Source organism: Lissotriton vulgaris, chromosome 7, assembly GCF_964263255.1.
Source record: "Lissotriton vulgaris chromosome 7, aLisVul1.2, whole genome shotgun sequence".
Classification (NCBI taxonomy): domain Eukaryota; kingdom Metazoa; phylum Chordata; class Amphibia; order Caudata; family Salamandridae; genus Lissotriton; species Lissotriton vulgaris.
The window spans coordinates 379,087,155-379,112,814 of NC_141695.1; the positions used below are offsets into that span (position 1 = coordinate 379,087,155).

General features: G+C 44.7%; 1 protein-coding gene across 1 annotated transcript in view; it reads left to right on the forward strand.

Annotated features, from left to right (window-relative positions):
• The window catches only part of EPS8L1 (EPS8 signaling adaptor L1), a 215,434-nt gene that overhangs the window by 40,459 nt on the left and 149,315 nt on the right, over nt 1-25,660 (forward strand). Inside the window, exon 2 of the mRNA XM_086930318.1 lies at nt 18,699-18,784. Within this exon, the coding sequence (XP_086786444.1) occupies nt 18,732-18,784 (53 nt within the window). The 5' untranslated portion in view covers nt 18,699-18,731. The remainder of the gene's footprint in view (nt 1-18,698; nt 18,785-25,660) is intronic.

Sequence of the window (25,660 nt, forward strand, 5' to 3'; positions counted from 1 at the left end):
TCTCAGCAATAAGTGAAAGTAAAGGCGTCTCAGTAACGGTGGTCTCATTGGTGACACACGACTTATAGTGCAGAGAATCAGCGTCTTTGGTGAATTTTGCACGTTTTTTGGGTAAAGTGGTGAGGGAATTATATCTTTCGTTAAACATCCAAATTTTATAATGCTATTGTGGATTTTATCTTTTGTTGTAGGTGGGACATTTTGTTACCTCTCTTTTTCAGTGGTGCCTGGTGAAGTTTGAAAGGGGCTGGGTGTGAATACTTTCCCCGAATTCCAACTGTGTGAAGTGAGAAAGCCCAACCTATCCCAGGGAAGTTTGGGGCGCTTCACCTAGAACATTTTTCAAAAATGAGACCAAGTGAGAATTGTTGCAGCACATTTTTTGCATAAATTATCTACTAAAGAATACGGTCAAAAGGGGCACTCATGAAATTGTGCAATGTCTGTGGCACACCCAGTAAATCTCCCCTTGCCTCAGGGCCTCATTTACAAGGCCATCTCTTTTTTTGACCCAGTGACTTTTCATGGCCTTGTAAATGTGGACCCCTTTCAAGCAATACTCTGTGTGAAAGGGGCGTCCATTTGGTGTTCCCATGCAACATCCATGAAACCTGATACATTCCCAGAGTTACAAAGTGTCGTAAACCTGGGAATGCGTCCTCATGGGAGGTGTAGGAGTGGTGCAACGATATTAAATACATTTATTTCTCCTAGTTTTTCACTCTTTCTGTAGCACGCATAGAAAGAGGAAAATGTCATAAAATATTGTTTTTGTGTAAGAAGGTGCCCCTTCCCTGCACAAAAACAATCATCCCTGCAATGTAGGCACCTTTGCAACATGATGCGAGGATGCCCGTGCTGATGCATAGCAGCCAATTGTGCACCAACGCAGGAGAAAGCACACAGATGTGTCGTATTGTTGTTAATACGACGCATTTAAAAGGACACAACTCGGTGCAGCAAAATGGCTTGCAGTTTCACGCCATTTGTTTGTAAATGAGGCCTGCAGTGTGGCATAAAAATATAAAAATATTGGTGACAAAGCAGTTCCTTGTCCAGTATAATTTCTATAGAAACTGACTGAAAAGTCAGAACCACTACAGAAAACTTAAAGCCTTGGGTATTACATTTCACACTGCATATATTTTTCTGAATTAATACACACAGTTGCACTAAACACAAGCTTGTCATTTCAAGAAAAACAATACTTTTGTCTTTAAATATAATATAAGTTTTTCACTTTGAGTAAATGCACACTTAATCACAAACATACCTTTATCAAGTACCTAAATGTACTTCTTTTACTATTGGGAAGATACAGCCTTGAAGTCCAGATGCAGGGCACATGGCAGTGGAATCCTCCATTATCTCAGAATAGGAGAGAGGGACCCAAAGGGAGGGGTACTCATTTTGCCAAAGGTGGGCCCAGTTTTGTCAGTGATGCCCACAACATGGCAAGGATGGGCACCATTCTACAACGGCCACAACAGTGCCAGTGAGTGGCTCCATAACATAAAGAATTCCCACAATATACCAAGGATTGTGCCAGGCTGCTCTACACGATGAGTCATGCAAAGGAACCCCACAAAATGCCAAAAATAACAACCATTCTGCAAGGGGAACCAAAATGTCCAATACAGAATGCCAAATAAGGCCAGCCTTATGCCAGAGGTTGGAAACAGTGTGGCAGGAATGCCCGAAGGGCCTAAGATGGGTAACATTATGCCACATCTTTGCACCATTATTTCAAGGATCCCCACAATATACTGAGAATGACCACCAATTATCCCAGAACCGCCACTACGCGACTCAGGACTCCATAATGCCAACGATGTTCTATGCTATGCCAGACATAGGAATCATTATGCCATTGGTTTCTGCAATATAAACACTAGGCCCATTCTCATTTGAGTGCATGGACTGAGTTTTGTGGTGATTTTACTAATATCATTGCACTCTATGGAATCTCTTTTATTTTGTTTAATTTGGATTTTTATCTCTACTCCAAGATAAAATGTGCACTTCCTGTAACATTGAGATTGAGTCGATCAGCATGGTTACACTAGATAGCGCTCATCAGCGAATTATTCACATTTGACCTGATTTGAATTTATGTTATAGCAATATTGGCTAGACCTTGGGCTCAGCTGGCTGCTGTGGTGACCACTTCACTCCATATCATCCCAGACACTGCTCCATGTCCTGAACGTTTGACATATAAATCATTGCTATCAGGTGTGTCAGTCCAATAAGTTCATGGGAAGAGAACCAAGACAATAATATGCAGAATTCATTAGTATGACTCATAAAAGCCCAGCCGTGGAAACTGTGTCCATAATGAGAGATGTGCTTTCCCTACTGGCTCTGTGTGTGATCAGATGGCCTGCCATTGTCACATCAGTCACATGTAAGTTGTGCATGTCTTCTGTGCATTTGAAGCATTAGCCTTCTTTTAGCTGTCTCCTTGGGATCGCCTCTGAAAACGTTGCTGCCACTTGACCAATCGCCAAGACTTTTGAAACAATGAACTTTATTTAACAGGCCAATTGTCTGCCAACTTATTTAAAGATTGTCACACATTGCCGAGGTTATTAATTAAAGCTCATGCATACATTTAAATGACACATTTTTACATTACCAAACAGATTTGCTGCAAATTCAACATACATGTTTTGGGTAAAATTCTATCTCCATGCTGTAGCAGACAGCAACAATTCCTATGGTACTTAGAATGCAAAATGCTGCTTTTAGATGACCCCAGCGTAGATGAACAGGCCAAGCTCTGGCTCAAGTTATAGGATCATATACATCAAACTAACCTTTCAAAGCTTGTCTGACAACTATTTGTGACCTAGGTACCACAAAACTACATGTTGAATTGAATGTTAAATTCTACCTAGGTTACTCCTCTCTTAAAGAAGTCACTGTTTAACCTCGACAATTTGCCAGTTATTGACTGTATCCCAGCTACTATAATTGACAAAACTGCTAGAAAAAGTTGTTTTCCGTCAATTGTCGGAGTTTGTTGAAATCAACCAACTCTTACGCCCTGCACAGTTGTGTTTTCGTTCCAGCCATCGCCCATCGTTTGGTGCTATGGCAGCTCAGGGTGATCTGCATCACTGTGCCCACAATAACCTCTTGACCGCTTTGGTTTTGTTGAATCTCTCGGTAGCGTTTGATACAGTGTACCATCAGATTTTGTTGGACAGGCTTGAATATCTTTGCCCGAAATGTCTAGGGCTATCATGGTTTTTGCATTTCCTGCCAGAAAGATCGTATGAAGTATCGCTTTCAACTTTCACCTCATCAGTCACAACATTTTCATGTGTTCTGCAGACATTCATATTGTCTCCCATTTTGTTTAATCTGTGTATAATCCCTCTGCTCTATCTGATTCAGTCTTTTGACTTTAGACTCTTGTTATGTTATGTTAATAAGATTTATGCAGCGCACAGCTACTCAAAGAGCGTCCCTTCGTTAAAACAGGCATAACGGCACCAGCAATGATTGTCCTATGAAATTGTCGAAAGAACCATGTCTTTAGTTTTTTGTTAAAAATAGGGAGCTCAATTGTGATACATTGCTCTGATGAAAGATAATTCCATATAACGGACCCAAGATAAGAGAAAGATCTTCTGCCTGTTCTGAGCACACGAATATTGGGAACTCTAGCCAAAAGTAAAGTTCTGGAAGGGACGTAGCCATGAATCCTCTTTCTTAGGTATCAAGCTTTGTGTACCAGGACCAGGGATTTAAACAGAATACTTTTTTATGGGAGACCAATGGAGAGCATTCAGATGAGAGGACATATGTGTTCTAATGGAAAGATTCAGAAGTATCCGTGTTGCCGAGTTCTGCACCACCTGAAGGCTGCCCAGAAGGTACTTAGTGTGACTTAGGTAAAGATCATTCCCGTAGTCAAATTTGGAAGCTATTAATGCTTGGATTACCGTTCCCTTGGAACCCTCTGACAGTATGGGCAAGAATACTTTCAACATCCATAGCAGTTCGAAGCAGGAATCTGTCAAAGTCTGGATCTGTGGTGGAAAGGAGAGGGCATTATCAAATGTAATGCCTAAGTTCCTTACGGAGTCCTGTTGAGGACCAGGGAAGGAACATCCTTCAGCCAAAAGGATCTCCATAAATCTGGCCGAGATGGACCAAAGACCACTATCTCTATCCTTGTGCAGATGGCACTCACCATCCTAAAGATCCCAGGTGATGCCCACTGGATTGCTGCTCAGTGGTTTGAGTGTCTCTCTAGATTGTAGTGCTGGATGATGTTGAGGACGAGGTTCATCCTCTGACACGCATTAGAGACGAGATTGAGATTCTCTGCCCTGTTAGATCATAACCTCCTTTAACAAGCCCTATCGTTGAGTCCCAGGCCTATCCCAGTGACTTGTGTGAAAAATCTTGATGTAAAGATTGATTCCACCATGAGTTTAACATATCAAATAATGACTGTGATTAAAGCCTGTTTCTTCCAGCTGCACACACTAAAACGTATTCTCCAACATTTTCCTTTTATGCATAAGGTGCACATTTAGAATACTGTAATTGTGGTTCACTTGGACTACTGAAATTCAGTTTATCATGATTTGCCTGTCTCATTTACAAGCTGAATCTTACCCAGGATTATGCTGCTAGACTGGTGTTGGGTCTGAACTAAAGGAAGCATATCTTCTCTGCCCTGGCAAAGCTTCATTGTCTCCTGGGTAAAGAACAGATCATGTTCAAATCATTGTGATTAGTGCATAAAGGAGCTTTCACCCCCAGTCTTTTTCCGCTGCAAGAATATTTCTAGTGATATACTCTAGTGGTAGAGTCTATTGAGCTAATTGGGCTAATTTCTTATTGAGGTTCCGATGTTTCAACATAAAGCTTTTGGTGGCCATGCTTTCTTTGTGGCTGCCATTATACAACAATGGGGTAACCCAATGGACCGCAGGACCTGGGTACAGCTTAGTATAATCAACAAAAGGCCCTGTCGGGAAAACGGTCTTAGCTAGACAGACATGTTAAGTCAAAAAACATGCAAGACAGGTTGAAAAGGCTCTGTGATTATAGCTGATCCCCAAAATTACCATCCTCCTCTAACTCAGCCCCTTATTTCCTTCCTTTGATGCATACTTACTGCTTAAGATTATTTGTATATGTATGGATGAGCTCAAATACTGTCATTGTGTAATGGTTTTAGGTTATTTCTAAATAAATTGCTTAGAACATGATATTGTGTACACAAGTGGAAGACAGCCTCTCGAGTTGTACATAAGCAAGATTTTCTATCAGTGGCGAAGGAACTGCTCCTTGAAGAGATGTGTTTTCAGAAGTGCAGGAAACCATGTTGACAGCTCAGCAATTTATGTAAAAAACATGGTGCATTCTGGGAGGTTGTAGCTGTTATCTTCAGTTGAATGCAAGCAACCACTTACAGTGGGTTCTTATGACTAACCCTGGGCAAAGTACTACGCTACGCTCGCGTAGTTTGCGATGTTTGCGCTACTTGGCACTATGCGAATTGCACGTAGCACAGTGAAAACACGAGTAGCGATCTGTGACGGGCACAGGAAGAATAGGTAACAAGTGGGTCTTTGTTGCCTTAGGTTTTATTTTACTGTACAGCAAGTCAGTACACGTTTTCCTGTCAGGTAATGTCCGGCGCCGTGAACGACTCCTTTCGGACCTCTTAGTGCAGGACTTTATGGGATCAGCTCGGCGGGTTCTTTCCGGAGTCCGTCGATGAAGTGCTTCATCTGGTTCCGTCTTGGCTCTCAGAACAAACAGAATGAGACAGCACTTTGTGAGTGTAGTATTCTGAGGGGTATATCGATATCGGGAAAAGGGAGTGAGGAAGCAACAACCCGTGCAACACGACTATATACAGTGACCATGTGAGGGGTAGTGCTCGGGGTAGGGGTAAACCGGGGACAGGGGGATACCAAGATCACACTGTAGAACCGTCCTTACGCCCGACCCAACCCCTGATCTTGTTCCGTACCTGGGTAAGCCATACACCTCCCCCAGGTGTATGGGTGGGCGACTCGCGAAGACGTTGGCTTCCTGGCTTCTCCTTCGCTGTACGCGCCTTTCCTCCTCCGGTCTCAGCTTCTTCGAATTCTCCCAAGTTCCCCTCAGTTTCGCTTTTCTCCTCCGCTACACTCCACTTGCCAACTCTCTCCCTCTGGGTGAACAAGCACACTCTTGATTGGCTGTTGTCCGTATAAGACGTCTCCACATCCTGGTGTAGCTCCGCCCACTCGTCAGCCGTGTCAAGATTAAAGGGCCAGTGTACCATATCGTTCTCTTGATCTCGTAAGTCAATATCGACGTTCTGTGGGAAGCAGAAAGAAGGGGAGGAAGTAGGTGAGAGCTGATGAACTGACCCCCGGTCATGAACCGGAGTATACGGCGGTCCCACGCCGTGGTCCCACGCCGTTACACGATCATTTTTTGCTTGCTCGCGGTCCTCAATGTCGAGTTGGCGACCACAAGCGAGCAAAATGACATCCCGGCAAGACTGTTTCCTCGTTGGCGATCAGCAACATCAAGCTGCCGATCGCAAGCGTGGAAAATTAACCTCCCTGCGAGATTCTCAACGCAGGGAGGTCAGGTTTCTCATTGCGAGTGGCCATGTATGCTCGCGACTGCTCGCGATGAGAAACTACCAGTCCACGTTGAGAAAGCTGCAGCTCGACTAGAAATCTACTCAGCGGCAGAAAACAACCGCTTGCACTGTGCAAGATGCGGTTTGCACTGATTGCACAGTGCGGACAAGCATCCGGCACTGTGTAATCAGTGAAAACAGCATTTTACACAGCGCACACTGCAGTTCACGTAGTTACGCATAGCTCGCTTAGTGCGAAGTGCATTCCGCGTAGCGCTACTACGCGAACTTCGCCCAGGATTACTTATGACACAGCGTCATCTAGTAAAGATATGTATTGCCCTAGTAAATGGAACAGTCAATAGGGCATAAGGTGAGGTTAGGCATACGTGGATCAAATGCATCAACTGTTTTTAGATTAGTAGCACTGTTCCTTGTAGTCAAAGGCTGAGGTAGGAGGAGAGGTGTATGCTTGTGTATTAAATCTTAGGGTCACCTTATGCCCCTCTACTGAGGGTGTTCACTGGTGCAATTGTTGTACGCTGTCTTGCAGTGCAGCTATGAGGGTGTCTTTAGTCCTTGTCAGCATCATTTTTATTAGGACAATGGGCCAGGATGGTGTCATCTCTGGAGCTAGCAATTACAGAAGAATCTGTTTCTTGTTTACAATTTTATCACAGTATTCTGTTTAGCGAGGTGTCAATTCAGCCCCTATGTGGTGAGCGAGATCCTTTGGTGTTTTGTGTGTGGTAAAAAGAAATACCTGCAGGAAACGACCCCTTCCCACCAGACAATTATCTCTAGTTTAAACAAAATACACCCAGAGCATTTATTTACTCAGTGAAAATGGCAATCTCTAAATGTAACTTTGAAATAAAACCCGTTTATTTTAAAAGTAGTAATTTGTTAACTTCATAGAAAGAAAATATGCGCGTGAATCATAAAAAAGCGTTCTAAAAATGTTCTTGGGAGTGGAACGCATTCTGAATATGTTGCTACTTTGCTCCCCAATACAGTGTGGTAGAAGCAGCTCTGTCAGATCAATTTACTCACATTTCAACTATTTGGCAATCAAACACTTTCTCACCCAGCGCTAGAAATCTAAAGACGCCCGATTCATGGTTCTTGACACCTGTAACAGAAGACTAGTCCCTCATTTGAAGCGCCGCCATGCTGCTTAAAGCAACTGTGATGAAATACCAAAGAAACATAGGTGAAGTCATCCAATGTACTTATTCCTGCTCAAAAAAGCCTTTTAAGATTCCTCAGGTGTGGAATACACCCTCAAATTTATTTTCAAATGTGTGAGCATTTTTTATTAATTTATGTGTTGCTTTAAAATAGTTATTTTGGAATATAATTGTAGTGTTGTGACGTATCTTCCTGCAACATGGCACGAATTGCGGATACACGCGGGTGGACGGCTTCCACCCACTATTTTCACTCCACCCTGCCAAGAAGTTAGGCCCCACTGAAGAAGTATGCTGAACTCATCCCGGTGTAATTTAAAAACACCGGGACTCTTTCAGCTGTGCCTGGATGTAGTGGTCTGCTTTCCATCCGACAACGTGCACCCTGACAACGTGCACCCGGGAGGGGGCTTTCTTAGTTCAGACTCCTTCTGGGCCTATAACAAAGGCCGAATCTGAGGGGTCATCAGGCCTCCTTTTGTTCGAGTCTCTTGGCTGGGAGCAGTCAGGAACCTCACACCTATGGGCAAATGCAATGGAGGGCAAACAAAGGTTCACACCTTGTTAGCACTTCACACATACTTAAGAGAAGCAGCTTTTTATGTTGTTCAGTTTCTGTTTACTGGATATGTATTTATTGTAAGAATGTCAGATGTGTTGGTCTTTCCCAGTATTTACACAAATTAAATGTAATTTAAATAGCACTTACTACCCCTGAGGAGGTGTTCAAATAATTTAAGTTCTTCTATTTTTTCTGGTAAAGCACTATGGGTAGAGGTAGTTTACGCTGACATAAGCCAACATTGTGTTGTGCGTAGCTTACAAAAGTGTGAATCTTCTACATGAATCAGGTGAGTTTCCTTGTACACTCGAAATGTGCTCCAATGTACTCATGATAGACATGTTAAACATATATGTGAAGGCTTAAGCTCTGATGTCACTTCTTGTGATACCACTTCTTGTGGTGCCAATTCCTGTGATGTCACGCGCCGTGTTGTCACACTCCGCGATGTCACGCGCCTTGATGCCACTTGCATTCTGATTAACTAGGTTAGTCCCCCCACTTCTTTTTTTAAGACTTGTGCCCTGCTTCCTAATGTGTCCGACGATTGTTTTATAGAATTTGTTTCCTGCTTCATCAATGTGAACCCACCCACAAGAGATCTGCGTGCACTTGCCTGCCCCACCTGGACCAATTAGGGCTTGCATGTATATTGGACTAGAAGGGCGCCCACGGGAGAAAGTGGTTCTATGCAGAAGCACATCAAAAAATCAGTGTAGATGTTTGAGAGCTGGCCAGACAACTGAACTGGTGTGTGATTCATCGAAGATGTTCCTAAGCTACAATCAGCACCCACTGAAATCGAGAAGTGGGGACGCCTAATCATACCAGAAGCGAGGCCCACTTACTTTACGAGAAGCAAGGTGCCTCATTGTACACGGAGGAAACGCCTGATTTTACGGGAAGCCAGACGCCTAATCTCACGGAGAGTCGTGCAATAAAATGAATCTTTTGACCTCATGTTTTAAAACGTTTGCCTGGGATAAGCCACCTTTCGAAAGAGGATCGAACTCGTTCTACGTAAGTCGTGGGACCTGCATCAGTTGATTTCCGGGTGGTGTTGGCTGCGCGCCCCAGCGTGAGACCCGGACCCATGTAAGGCTGTCCTGGCCTTGAACCGAGGCCTCCCCCGCCTCGCCCCAGCTACGAAAGAGCCGTGCGTACACAGGCCGCGTGCGCGCGCCTTCCGAGGGCGGGGCCGCGCTGAGGCCTGGGCTCACCGTCGGGTTATTTGCTTAATCTTGCTCAACTCTTAAGTGCCTCGCGAGCTCAGACTCAAGTGTATCTCTCTGGAGCCCGGAATGTGATCTATCACGCGCTGCAAATATTTGAGCTGGTGCCCGCTGTGTAGGTTGGCTCCTGTGTGGTTGTTCAGGTGAAAGTCCCCCGGCCCCGCCTCCAGGTGAATCTCTCGGGCTCTGCCTGCGACTGAAGCTTCGCTTTACATGAGCACCGGTTACCTTACACATTCAGGCCCCAGGAGATTAAATGATGGCTCGGAATCACAGGATGTGGACGCGACCCCGAGGCTCGAACCCTGGTTTCCAGCACCAAAGTCGGCTCAAGTTTTCAGAGAGGGTCGAATGCCCTTTGCAGTTGTTCACACTTTCATCACCCTCTCTTGTGCTAATGCTAACCATGCTCCCGACCCAGGACTTTTAAGTGGGGTGAAAAGGGGGAGGTGCCCAAAGGGGGCGCGGCCCAAGTAATTCAGGGGCTGGCTTAAACATGTAAACTTCATTTTGTGATTCCCATAGTCATCCACTCCCATCAACATTTATGTTCCCCTTTGAGCTTTTTGTTATTACCTCCAGATATATAAATGAGAACTGTCATGCACCTAAAAACAGCCAGGACTATTGGCTTGTTAAAGGCTGTTTGCTATTTAAGATAAAGAGTAACAGTAATGATTTTTTTGTAAATAAGATCGAGAATGTATCAATTCTGAAATTGAGAGACCTAATGGCTACAGCAGTTGACCTCGAAGCTGGGGAACCAGGTTCGAGTCTAAACGGGGATGCTCAGCATCCTGTGATCCTGGGCAAATCATGTAATCTCCCCGTGCCTAACGAAATTAATGTGTCCATCTGTAACACAACTTGTGCTCATGTAAAATGCTCTGATACATTCAAGTCGGGTTCACGCTATAAAAAGCTCACGAAAGAAACAAAAATACTGAGGGCTGTGGAAGGGGTAGTGGTCCTCAGAGTGTCTCAATCACTCCAGTTAACACTATGTTAGTCATATACATCATTTTTTCTACACATTGCGTCCATTTGCCCATCTTACACCTCATCTCTATATTCTTCAGCACCCTATTTGACCTCTCTCCTGAATGGACATGTGGACTATAAACAGTAACTAAATATCTGACATGGATTACCTTGACTTTATTTTACACCCTTTGTTCAGAAATGAATGTGTTTTTGCCAGTGCAGTTAAGCACATGATTATAGGGCCCCACAGGAACCCGTTTCAACGTCCATGTTCAAATTACTAACAGCTCGGAGACCTGGAAGGAACTCGCCCACTTAAAGCCCTGTCCCAGCCTCTTCCGTCTGTAAGAAGTGTGAGGTTGAGAGGTTACGGGGGTGAAGCCGAATTATATCAATAGAGATGAAAAAATTGTTAGGTGGTTGAGGAAGGGTTTCAGGGCAGGTGACGTTCTAAGAAGGCATTTAACTGGTTTGGAAGATGAAAACAAGTCTAAGAAGGGGGGCATCCTCCAAATGAGGGTTATTGCTTACAGAATGGTGGAAAGGAAGGAACAACTTCTCCAGAATGCATTAACTCACCCTCAGTGAGGAGAGGTAGCAACTGAACTCACCAACAAGTCACACTATTGAGCATGCACCCTTTTACATTACTATTGTAAACACATTTTTGTTTTGTGAGCTGAAGATTAAGTGTGGCAATTTTAAAAAGCCCTCGAAGGGTTCTGCACACAGCATGTCAGATGGTATTAAAGGCTCAGCAGCCCCTAAGGCAAGGTTTACAATCTTAACCCCTTCTTCTCTCAGCCGGTCCTCGCCTTGTGTCCAAAATATTCAAATGAATCACACAATGAGCATTCACTCTTCTCTCGGTAATTACCACAACAAATCTTGACAAATCTTTGTTATTTTTGACTCGGCCTCTCACTGCTAGCTTTAAAGCTGAAGTGTAACCGTGCCTTCCAAACTCGCTGTATAACTGGAGTCCCATGTTGGGGAGCATACATACCTTTAAGAAGAAAGGGCGGGGCATCACAACCTTTTTGAGGCACTGGCTTATCAGTCATGGCCCCTCCGCGCACTCAACAATAAATAATAGCAGATTACACCCCATACAACTCAACAATAAATAATAGCAGATTACACCCCATACATATGTATTTTAAATATGTGCGTGTGTGTGTATATATATATATTGACGTAAGTCGTCACCAAAAGGAAAAACTCCTGCCTTGGATAATGACGAAGAGCAGACCCAAAAATCAGTGCTCAATCAAAGTGCTTTATTTTCAGCCAGCCAGGCCGCCATGATGCGTTTCGCTTCCACTGAAGCTTGATCACATGAAATGTTGCGTTTGGCAAGGACCAGTATTTAAAGTGCAAGTGCAATTCTAACAGAGCTGAACAGGCAGCAACATAGAAGACATACTATCCTGTAGCAAAAGATGACCTCATCCTGTTTGAGATACATCGGGCTGATACATAAATATTAAATAAATGTAAATAAATTATTTAAAATTCATGTTTGCATTCATATTTCATAAAAATCACATATTGGATTTTTAAAAACATTTCGAACAAAATATACAATCCGCATATAAAAAGAATATAAAATATGCGAAGTAGTACAGCCCTAGACAGTATAAAATCAATACATGATACACAATATACTGGTCACTACTAGTTACTCAAATGGATAATTCCCAAAAAGCTTTGTCCTGTTTGATATTGCCCCAGTGGGCTAAGACCCATTCTCACAGCTCTGTCGAAAAAGCCATATATATATATATATATATATATATATATATATATATATATATATATATATATATATATATATATATATATATATATATATATATATATATATATATATATATATATATATATACACATATATATATATATATATATATATATACATACATACATACACACCGTCTCTTTATTCTTTCTTCAGCACCCTATTTATATATGCATATATATATATATATAAATACACACACACACGCACGCACACACACACACACACACACACTTTATAAAAAAGGTTGCCATATTTGGTGGGATTTGTTTGATCTTTTCTTCCCTCTCTACCTTACATTCAAACTCAGTTGCTCCTGTCAGCTCCATTAACCCCTTCGCTGCGGGGGCTAATTCCACCGTTGTGCTGGTGGGGAGGGGGGCGCGCACAGCGCTCGCATGCTCATGACGCTCAGCACAGAAGCGTCATGAGCACCGGAGCACCATACCTCATGACGAGCTCAGCACGTCATGAGCATGGAAAGTGTTAATGAAATACTTCCTCGGATGGTTCAATTTAGTAGGTGTCATAAGAGGAAGGATTTAACACTGTCCTCCCTATTTAGGGTGGGTGTGTAAAGGCTTCTTTTTTGCTGCCTGTCAATACCAGGAAAAACAGTCAGTAAGGGACATGAAAAAGTATAATGGTCCCCACACCCTGAGCAAAAACTCCTAGGAAGTGGTGGTGGGGGGCGGGGGGGAGAATTTTGTATTTGTTTTTCTAACACAAATTCACACTTTGGGAGTTTGTTTTGGAAAAACAAAAACACTTTTGAAAAGTTTGATGGACAGCCATCATGTCTGACGATGCCATCTGTCTCACTAATCATATATTGACAGGAACACCTGTGAAGGCAGTTCCTTTCAATGTATAAAGTTGCCAGTGCATAATTCTAAATGTGGCAGGCAGAGGTCCCATGGTATGGCAGAGTTATCTTCCATCCGCCAAACTCTAAAACCTTTGACCCAGATGAAAAAAGATAAAGGCAGAAAAGGGAGTTAGGGAAACGTAATAAAACACTGATAAAGGGAGTGAGCAGGGACGAAAAAGAACCTACAAGATTTAAAGAGAAAGAAAGCCTAGCGATTTGGCAACCCTGACATTCGACAGTACTTGCTGTGGGCTCCTTATAAACATGTTTGACCCCTGCACTTAGTGTGTTTTTGTAACAAATTAAGAATGAGTGCACAACAGTTTCATGGGCAGGTAAGTGTACAGCAGAATAACAATTCTCCCTGGGTCTTGGGGCAGATCTTAGTGCCTTAGATTATTTCATCATATCACATTCAGAACTCTTTCTAAAACTTTCCTTTCTCAAAAGGCTCTTGGATTTTGAACCCCATCCCCTCTCAAAGCCCATCCTGGAAATACTTAGCTCACTCTCAAAATTAGCACGGCCTTTAGAGGGATGTTCACAAACCCCTATGACTTTTGTGGAATGTCTACAGAGAACCCCGGCAGAGGAGAAGCAGATGCTTTGAAAGTTGTTCTCGGCTCCACTTGTGACGCTCGCTGAGCTTGTGAGGCAGGTTTGACAAGGTCTACCTCTTGAGGGCCCTGGGCTCATTTCACTGCCTCATACGTACTTGTGGTGGTTGCCGCCTCATTCTCTCTGGAACTGAAGCTCTGAGTTGGTCAGCTTTGTGTTCAGTGGTAAAAGCATAGATCTGCCAGGATTCGACCAGGTTATTTGTCGAACAAAATGGTCTCTTTGATCACTGGCACCCACTAAGATATCAACTGAGCTCAAGAGTGGAAGGAGGGGAAAGCATAGCCATAGGATTTTAGGAGCAAGCTTTAAAAATTCCCCCAAAAATGAAAAATAGGAATTCCGAACTTTTTATACAGCTGAAGTAGGAGTACAAAATCTCACAAATATTTAAACACTAAACTGCTGGCTATTGATTTTAAATTGGTAAGTAGTGACCATGCTTTCAAGAACAAGACCTGTTTTTTTTCTTTTTCACCAAAAATCCAGAACTGTAGTTTAGATGATGAACGTTGTGGGGGTTAAGACAAATCAGAGCCCTCTCGATGTGGCCGATCATATCCTCATATTCTGCCCCGACACAGAGGGGCAGTGAGGCAGAAAGGCAGAAAATGAAAAAGTTAAATGAAAGCATGGATTTTTCTTACAATAGAGTTTAATAAGATGAACGGCTAAGGGACGGGACGGGACATGTTTTGGGTGGGAATTCAGATTTCCCTCTACAGAATGATGAACTATGTACCAATGGCTCTGACCTTGTCTTGTAGACCCCATATGTAAGCAGAAACATACGTAAGCTGTGAAAAAAATATATAGAAATTAGCTATGTAGAAATTCAAATTTGCGCATAAAACCTGGGGGTCATTCGAGACTTCATTGGGACTTCAATTTAAGAGTCTAGAACTTCATTCACAACTAATTCAGGCTTCAGTGATAGTTCTCATGATAAAACGTTTTACAAATCAGAAGAACATGTGCATAAAGTTGATATGTTTGAAATAAACATACCAATTTCATAAATCAGCAGTTGTTTTTTTCAACGAGAAGCAACGCTAGTACCTGTGTATTTATTTTTAGTTTTTTCCTGCACAGTGCTTGCAAAATTTCTTGTAAACAAACAAAAAAACTGGGTTAGAACCCATCCCGTACTTACCATTACTTACCATTGTTTGGCTCAAACGTCACTCTTGTTTCCTTGCTTCTTGTTAGTCACTGCCTACTCCTCGCTTTGTCTTCCTCCTGGGTCTTCTCTGTATGTCCCTGCCATGGAGCATGCACCAAGTACAGGTTCCTTTCTGTGGCCATAATCCTTCCACTGGCCAAACACTCTTTCAGGCACTCTTTTTTCAGTTTTGCACGTGCACTCTTATAGAGATCATAGGTCTGCTGCAGCAGAGTTTAATTTGTAAAAATACATAAGTGCCGGGGTCCTTGTCAGGAGACCACTGCAGCTTGCACCACCCATTGCCCTTGCCATTGCTGCCAATCACACAACTAACACAACTACTCATCATCACACTCCTACAAATGTGACAATTCTGACTATTCCAGGACCCCAAAGCTATAAGAAGGGATTTGGAGGCAGGTATTAGTAATGTTTAATGTATATTGATTTAAAAAACAACTGTTGTTGTGCTCCTCTATAAATTAGATAAACAATTCCACCATGTGGCAGACTGTAATAAGTACCAATGTTGACAATATAGTGCCGGTGCAGAGCACCGGACACCACCAGCACAAATAAAGCACTGCCCTCCCCCCACGGTCCGTTGTTTCATCACCCTTCTGCTCAGGGCTCGAGTCGGGGTACCACGCGGGTGGACGGCGTCCCCCCACTTATTTAATTGGGGGGACGCCGTCCCCCCTGCCAAACAGCTGGACTTCACTCTTTGGCCTCTCTGGGAGGAGGAGCTTGGCTCCTTCTGTGACGTCACTTCCTGTCGTGCCGTCACTTCCGGTGACAGCGTCCCCCCACTTCTTTTTGTAGGACTTGTGCCCTGCTTCTGCTATCCATTGTTTCCCATACTCTTGCCCTCCTCCCTCTGTCTGCTGTTGCCCCACCACCGTCCTCCTCCCTCTGTTATTTGTTGTCCCCCACATCTTTCCGTTTCACCCTCCCCCGCCCTCCTCCCGCTATTCGCAGTCCCCCACCCATTCCCACCTCCTGCTGTCTATTGGAACTCCTCATGTTGCTTGGTCCGTCCCAACCCTCGGCATGTTTTTGTTTTCCTATGTTGCACAGGAGCACAAGCTGTTGTGCAATTTGGCTTAAAGTGAAAAAAGAGAGCTGTGACACGGTCAACGCTGGGGCTGTCATAGCACTTATTTTGTATTTTAAGCCATTTTGCACAGCAGCTTGTGCTGCTGTGCAACATGTAAATAAACATTGACAAAGCCAATATATCTTGCATAGCTGAAACTTATTGGCTTTGCTAATACTTGCTCCTTACTGCCTCCCTTTCCTAAAGCCCATGTGTTTTGATGTCATCTGCCTCACCTTCTGGAACACACAATCTAAGGGAAGAAGGGTGGTGCATTTCAAGTGCAAATGCGCGTAGGAAGCGGAGATGTCATTATTGTTTGGGGCACAACCATAATGAAGGTTTCGAAGAATGAAACTTGTTTCCTTGTTTTTTGTGCTATATTGCTACCAGCACTCTTCTGAAGCAGTGACAGAACGACACATACCGATGAATGTTGTGTTACAAGAGAACATGCATACAGGGCTCTAGTGATTTTTTTTTTTTGTGTATACATCTGTCAACATCCTGGTAGGCTCAGTCTGTAAAGTAATGACTGCCCTACCCAAAGATTTCTCAGAAGCCCACAGCAAGCACTGCTGTAGACTTGATTCCACCTCAGGCCTTTTTCCTCCATCACCAGACACTTCCGGTCTCTTTATCTCACTCTTTCCGATTCTTTTTCTTGCCTGCTTTCCCCCGTCCTCACTGTTTGCTCCATCTTTCTCTTCCTCCTCCTTTGCACTTTTAGTGTTTACTCTCTGTTGCTTTGGGTCAAAGTCTTATGTGGGAGAATAAGATCCGGTCCCCAAAAATGAGTGCTGGTGGGCACCACCTGCATCCACCGCTCAAGTGAAACTCTGCGTCCTGGGAGTTAAAGGTTATTTTAACCAAACCACACCCACCCTCCAACAGTAGGTCGCCAAGGGCAGAGCTCCAGAAAAGCCACATCTTGCCCGCTGCTGTCAGGTGAAAGTACACTCCGAGGGACGAGGCAGACTCAGACTGTGGGAGAGACATTATAACAATGTGACCTGAAGATGGATCAGAGCAAACATTGACGCTCCCTGCCTGCCCACGCCCTAGCCAAGGCTCTGGCCTATGCATACAGTGCCCCATAGAGCTCAAGCCAGGATGTGTACATTTTGTAAACAAAACAACATTGTGTGACTGTCTTCTGAAGTGAAGTGTAAACAAGGCAGGAAGTAACCAATGGGGAGGGTGGGATATGAACTTTATAACATATTGAGACAAAATGGAGCCATATGGTTACTCAAAGCATTTAGGTGGGTTTTCGTTTGTTTAGGGCGGTTGCATCTGCATTCAACATTTTTCAGTTATTACTTCTTTTATTTTAGTGATTTTGCATAGCGTGTAAAAGGCCCACAAGGATCAGGACACTTTACATAGATTAATTGTATAGCATAAGCCAGCAGGAGCAATCATAGACATACAGATCATATATACAAATGGATAAGAACATAGACTAGTACAAACTGTAGCAACAGGAGCTCACTTACGATAAATTAGGGTTACCAAGTAAAAATACCCAGAAATACACAGAATAAACACCACCAAAGGATTCTTCAGGAGTTAGTAGGGTCATGTCTGTGTAGTCATGTTCAGTTCATAGATATTTGTTAGTCAGACTAAAGACTATGGACCTGGTTCTGAGTTTGGTGGTGTGGGAGCAGGGAGGTGCCGCCGCACCGCTCCCACACTGCCAAAGCTCACAGTCGCACTCCCAGCAGATTACGAGTTTTCTCGTTGTCTGGTGGACGGTCCTTTGGAATTCCGATGGCAGTTCCTTTGAACGCCAACGCCTGTTGCTGCATGGCATGGACTCTGCAGTCCATGCGTGCAGAAAAGGGTGTGACTACACATGTGCCCCCTGCATGCATCCCCATTGCCTCCGTACCAGTGGCCCTCGTAGGGCCCCCTTAGTTCCCTATGGACCACCAAACTTGTAATCTCCCCCTAAGATATCCTAATCAAGCAGATGTGCACGAGTCTTCATTTGCGACTGCTATATTTAGGTTGGAGTTCTGGAACCCAACTATCAGAAGGAGACACAAATAATCTAATTACTAAGGATTTGCATGAGGATTACTATGTCAATGATGCATACACATGAAGATGTCCTGGGAATACATATCTCCATCTGTCCTTTAAGTTACAATGCAACACAGACCAACATGTCACCCTAAGGTGGGGCTACACTTGCTACACTTACCGTTCTTCTGGGCCTCTTAGTAATAGCATGACAAATATTGTTGGCTACAAAGCCCAGACGGGCTGTGCGTGTCACATATGACAGAAAGCCACTGGGCAGTTGTGATAACCCTACTGATGCTAGATAATGAAATGTTTCAAAATGGCGATCTAAAAAAGATGTTGGATTTTATTTAAAATAAAAAAAATGCCAAAAGTGGTCAGGAAGACAAGCCTTAACGCAGAGCCTTGTCTGAGGCTGTTTGAAAAAAGATAGGTCCATCTATTTGTTTGAAGACAAGACAGAGACTGGTTGTAATATCCTCTAAAGGTACACCGACAATTAAAGGATTTTTACTCTTTCTCTTTTTGACTTCAGGAGCAGCATCTACCTTGAAGGACTTTGGACAGGATGCAGTCTCCAAAGCAATCCCCACTGCACTCTCCCATGCCATCACCATCCGGGTAAGTTTGTATTTTGTATGGAGAAATAGGAAGGGTTCACCCTGTTTTTATGTTTATGGACACCTCATGGTTATCTGCAGTCAACTAAAGACATCAGATCTCTTCCTCTTGTTGGTTGGATGTCCGATTACCGAGTGGACAGAGTGGACTTCAAAGCCATGGTCCAAATCCAGTTTTATCCATAGTTTTCCATGTTTTATGATATAATTTCACTGAAACAACGCAGTTAAAAAGTGAGGCAAGGTTCTCGCTCAAACACGTAAAGCCACGGAAACTTGACAGCAATGGTTACCACCGCACACAACACACTTCATAACTTGCGCTGCCCACCATGTTGTTCTCTTGATAGCAGTTTTCCATGTTTCAATACCTTTTGAAAATTGGTCTTTTGGCTTTGGTGGTCGGGCAAGTTATAGCCTCCTGCCATCAGCCAACCCAGAGCTGAGCCCAGCAGTGGTTGGGAAGAGCAGCTGGCGAGTGGCACTCCTGCAGCCCAAACTTCTTGACGGATTTGCATCGAACTTGGCATGAACGTAGATCTTGACTCATAAAGTCAATGTTTGTAGTTTGCTGTACATCTATTCAATAGTTTTTGAGATATAACCATTTGATAAGGGTGATGGGAGGGCTTCAGACACTTAACATTTTTTATATATCTTGACAATTGAAAAGGCATTTGTTGATTTTCTTACAGCTTTAGCACTGTTTCACCAAATATGCATGAGATTTTCGAATTCATCCTGATCAATTAAGGTGGGAGCAGTTAAAATTGGGTGGGGGGCAAAAAATGTTGTGCTGGTAGCTTTGGCAATGTATGAAAAATTCACAGGTTTGACAGCTGCTTAGAAGCATTCGTTTTGTCTTGATATGTTAAGTTTTGTGCCAATCTATCAAGGAAGGTAACAATTTTAGGGGGCAAATCATATTTGCTAATAACTTTGGGCATATTTGACTAATCTACAAGAAATGTTGTAGGCAGTTAGCAAGGCATATCCAGTGCAGGCATTTTGGATTTTGTGCAGATTCAATATGGGGATTAGTTAAATGGTAGGGGGTCAACACTTTGATTTGCTAATACCTCTTGCACCATTTGGTGGGTCTGCATGAAATTTGTCCAAGACTAAGACTGTTTTGCTTACTTTTTGCATTCTTAATTTCACACAGACGGGGGCACCTTAATGTGAGGATCAAAGAAGTTTGCATTTGCTGATACATTTGGCACTATTTTATGCCTCTACATGAAATTGGGCAGACATTTAGCAGATTTAGCTTTCTGTTGGAATATCAAATTTTCAGCTGATCCTTCGGGGGGAGGTGGGGAAACATAAATGGGGCAGTGGCAATACAAGTTTCATTTGCTAATATCTTTGGTGTTGTTTGATGAATTAGCATGAGATTTGTTAGGCAGTTAGCAAATTAAACACAGTACAACAATGTCAGGTTTCATGAAGTTCAGTATGAGCAAAGTTAAAACTGAGGCTCCAAATGCCAGGGTTTGCTACCAACTTCTACCTCGCACAGCCAAAGACCTTATGCAGAGAGGGTTGACAGCAACGGGGCTTGGCCACAGAGCCTGGGGCAGCTTTACCCTGCTGCTCCCAGGTGAAAGTAATGTATAGTTGTGTTGGGCATCCACAGTGTTTTGAGCAAAAGCCCTGCAGACAGCCTCGGCAACAGAGAGACAAAAGTCACGTGCAGAATGGGTGAATGCAGTACATCATTAAAAACCCTGACATACATTAAAAGAAACACAGGTACATGTATGTTCGGGATCAGTGAACACAGCACTGAAAAATCCCTGAAATGTGTCAGTTGTGGTATTCAGCGCACAATTCTCACCATAATTCATGACTGAGTATTTGATAGACATCTTTTTTCCAGTACCGCTGCAAGGTGGTGTATCAAGCATCGTGGCCAGATTGGGTTATGATGTTGTCATGTTCCTGTTGTGAACCAGCAAAAAGGATGCCCATCAACGACGTCTTGTCGGGGAAGCGAGTCCTCCCTTGCACCTTACAGAGGGGTTGCCATTTGGCTCAGACTGCAAACCTGGGCATTGAAGGGCTTTTTTGATAATGATGGTCTCGCTCAAGAGAGGATTCCTTGGCAGTGTCCTCCACGTTGCAGGCGAGTGTGTAGCTTCCCTTGAGGTGTTGCTTGGCAAGCTGGTTTGATGCTGCCCAAGACACAGGCATCAACATGACTTGGGGTCATCAGAAAGGAAGTCACAGGTGATCATGCCGGAGATCTTCCCCGGGCTTGGTGGGCGTGGTCAAACCTCCAATGGGTTATCACTGCCTATCTTCAGATGACGAGGACTCTACTAATTTAAGGGGAGCTCACCTGAGCAAAGTAGCTGTGTAATGTCCTTTGCCTTCCTCACTTTGTCTTCCTGTGGACTTCATGTTAAAAAAAACCTAGAAATTCACTAGAAAAATAACAATGATTAAAGTGACGCTATAGTAAGGAATTGTAATTATATCTTAATTCCCATTTTCAAAAAAACTTCGAAATTCACTGAAAGAAAAAAAGTCTACAGTGACATTACTGTTAGGTATGATAATAAGATCTGATTGTGTTTGATAAAAAACCCTTCAGTGATGTCATCAAGGATGTCATTTGAGATGTCATCAGTGATGTCATTAATGATGTCATAGAACATATCATGTGTGATGTAATATGTGAGCTCAGCAGTGCATGGTGGCAGCTACAAGTTATAATTCGCAGTGTTAACTATAACAGGAATTTCTGGGGTTTTTTTTGTTCACGTAACGTTGGCACTGAAACTAGCTATGAAGTCACTTTAACCTTTCTTTCAGTTAATATATAGGGATATGCAAAAAATAAATTCATGAAACTGGATCATTGAATTAAAAGAAGAGAAAATTCGCAGTGACTAAAAGGCATGCACATTGCGTAATGTGGTTATGTGCGCTAGGTGCAGGGCACATTTGGTTTGGGTGGGATAGGCTCAATACCTGGTCACGGGCCGGAAACTGCACTGAGAGGTCTCTTCAGCCATGCTCAATTGAGCCATGCAATGAGGTGTAGGCCCTGTGTCGAGAGCCTGTTGGTAATGAACAGAACTGTTCGTTTAGTTGGGACGGGGGCTGAAGCGGGTCCTAAAGATAGGGTGTGGTGATCTTTGTTAATGAAAATATGACAATGTTTGTGAGATTTGATTTACTGCAGCAATGGTGCAAATATATGTGATTTTCTTGCATAGATGTCATTCAGGAGTTTCTAGGGGTCACAGCTGCAACCCCTGGCAGGCCCTTTGTGACCCCGGGCACTGCCTTTGAGACCAGCCCATAGTCCAAATGGAAGGGGTTCCCGCCTTCTGGATTACGATGCATGGTTTCCGGCAGGGATTTCCATTCCGGCCTTTCTTAATGGAAACCCTGTCGGAAAGCGTGTTTAGGGGCCCCTAGCTGAGCCCCCTTCTATTTTTGGCCTCCGGTTGGGGGCCTAGGGGGCACATAGGTGCCCCCTTGTTGATCCCTGCATCCTGGGGCAGGCCTGCCACAGCGTGCAGGGATGAACACAAACTCCCATTCCTCTATGGGAGCTTGTGTTACGGTCAATTTACAGCTGTAATAAAAGCTCCCATTGAGGAATGGGAGGATGCGACCAGTCCATGTGCGATCGTGAGTAGGCGGCCAGACCGCCAACCGGACGTCAGTCGGTCCTGTTTCCGTGATGCGTCCACCCAACATCAAAATGTATTACATAATGTATTGCAGTCCTCTCATTGTAAACAACAAGGTCACACATAAGCACACGGGGAGGAACTCGTCAGAAATTCAATTTTGGATCAAGTCCCTTTTTTGAATGAAAATAAAATAACAGAAGAGAATGCAGAAATACATTATTCACCGGCCTTCAGATTTGGGTTCCACAGGCCTCTCTGGGGTAGTCTTCTTTACTTGTATATCTCTCGATTTCACACGCGTCTGGACTTTATATAATTGCAGCAAGATGTGCTTTCAGAGTTACAGGTGGTGTTACCAGGGCTGACTTGCCCGATGGTAATCCACAAACCTGGAGCCATACCTGATTTTCTGGATAGCTGCATGGAATTCACTCACATGTGGTGTATTTTATGTCCTTGTTTCAAGGATTCCAATGTGCGGGAGGCTGTGAATTTCCAGTTATGGCTGCACCAACAAACGGGCATTACAATGTATTGGCAACTAGAATGGGGAATAACATAGCCATAGGAATACTGTGTACTTTCCGCATGTCATTCCCACGACTCCCCTGCCAGACGTCAAAACTCTGCAGCTCATGCATCTGAGCCCTTTGTGCTCATAGCTCAGTGACGAGAGACAACTCTGTTGTGTTACGTCATTGAATATAATGTATGTGTTTCATTGGCAGTGGTTTTCATTTATTCTGGGTTTAGTATTATCACCATAGGCTACTACTCTGGTGGGGACACCAGCATGGCGACACAGCAAATATCACAAGACTGCACCCTGTCCCCGCCCGATCCCCCTCTCCAAGGGGTCCATATTTCTCTTGGCGCCGCATATGGTCATCAATGAACCTCCAAATGTGGACTCGCCAAGCAAGGGGGGTGGTAACCAAGGGCTTAGTCAACCCCTGTTGGACCTGGCCTTGTGGCGTGGTTCCCCCCTGTTCCTCAGTGTCCCGCTAGCCCCGCTCTGCACCCTGAAACCCCTGGTCGTCCCGTTCCCTGTCCGCCAGCTCCCTACACGACCCTACCAACGGACGACCATTCCTGCATGCTTCTCCCGGTACCGGGCACCCTGAACCTGCATCTCCCCACAGGGCCACTGGCCGCCATTACCCTTCCCGAGGTCCCTGACCCCATAGCCTTGCCCGACCCCGGTCCCAGCGAAACTTAGGCTGCAGATGCGCCATGCCCGGCTGGGGGTAGAGGACTTCCTGAGTGAGATAGGACCAAAGGGTCTCGATTGCACCTCCGGCCTCCCCTGGGGGACTGGTTTCGCTCACACCTCTGGCCTTCCCCCGTGGGCTGGTTTCGATCGCACCTCTGGCCTCCCCGAGAGCTGGCTCCAGACCCTGCTGGGCGTCTGGGAATCCCCGGACGCATGTTCAAGAGGATCAAAGGGCCAGCCGACGGAACTCCCCGACGACCAGCCCCGGAGCATGAGATCTCCGCCTGCGAGGGTCCGGACATCAAAGGGCCACTGTGCTATATCAAGGTCACCCAAGAACTAGCGGGCAGTTGTATCCTGGACAAGAGAGCCCTGCTGATCTGATCGCGGCTCAACCCCTTGAGGAGAAAACTGAACTTTAGAACTCATCGAGCCCTGCTGACGCTGTCGCGGCTCATTCTCGTGAAGACTGAACTGGAACCTCGGAGCCCTGCTGACCTCGTCGCGGCTCATCCTTGAAACTCGAAGGACATTCGCTGAACACCCTGAGCCCTGCTGACTTTGTCGCGGCTCCCCAAGAACTGACAGACACTCTGTTCACTCCGGATCGAGCCCTGCTGACCTCGTCGTGGCTCGAGGAGAACCTTGGTCTGGCTAGACCATCGACGCTACCAACACGACCAGAAGCGAGAGGAGTGAGTACAGCAGCTGGTATGACCACCATCGCCCGTATTCCCCGGCTCGAGTATTGAGAGCTGTGCGCAGGGTACGCTTCGTACTGGCCTGATACTGAGACTGTCCCGCTTCCTTGCTCCCCATAACCAAGACTTTACAATCCCTCAATCGCTTGTAAATACGTGTTCATTTTGCATAAAGCTCTACTGTTGATAAAGAACTTGCTTACTGTAATCCACGGTGTGGTGTCCGTTCATAAGTGTGGTGTGAGCTCAGTGTGTACGATCTTAGACCCGGCGTCCTCAACGGCGAGGACTTCATGTTAGTATTCAGCGTATTGCTGGGAGAGGCGGATCACGGGAAGGTCAGGAGAATACATTCTGACCCCCCCTGGGATCGCCCTTCTAACAACCCCCTTATGGATCTGCACATAATGGTATACTGCAAACAAGGGGGTATATCACGCAGAAGCCTGGTTGCTGCAACCCTGGAGAGGCCATGGAACATGCCCATGGGGTAAATAAAGCTGTGCTGAAAACAGAGAATAGCAGTACCCAAGTTAAGTGGAGGCCATCAAACTTGCCTACGGAAGGGTAAACAAGCCATGCGCAAGGACACCAAGCATGAGGGCTTGGTTCAATTCTAATCCAAAATCATATATATCTGAAGGGCTCTGTGAATTAGGCACGGTCTCTTTAGTGCTACATCGCAAGCTTTCCATGATAGGGCCGGGAAACACCTGCAGAGGAAGATCGGAATTGTCCTGCCAGAAGGTCTGGTAACCATGTCAAAGATAAATGGGGACTGTGTGGGTCTGGATAAGCCGTTGAAATTTCTTACAGGAGGATAAACAGCTTCATGCGCAAAATTCATGGAACCGAGGGGATTCTGGATTTATCAGACTCGGCTCTTGCATGCCATGACCAGGGGATGTATTGATGTGGATGGGTTTCCATTTGTCTAGCTGTGGCATGAATCTGTTTCTGTTGGACCTGGGTGATGCCCTAGAATTATCAGGGTGTAAGTAAGAATGCCTGCCTTGGTGGGGGGCCCTGGGTATGATGGTTGAAACACCCAGAGCTGTGGCAGAGTTACAGGGCGATCCAGCGGCTGAATGGTACATAGGGGTACCCTCTTCAGGACCAGAAGAAGGGTGCAAATGCCAAATAGCCCCAGGAAATCCTTACAGCAGGACCCTGGAGGAACGACGGCGCCCCGTGAGTCCTTCGGGCAGTTGTAAACCTGAACAACCAGGGGTTGCCTGAATACGCTCCGCCCCCTCAAGGGGCGTGAGTAAATGGGTGGACTGGTGGTCCACAGGATGTAGGGGTAATCC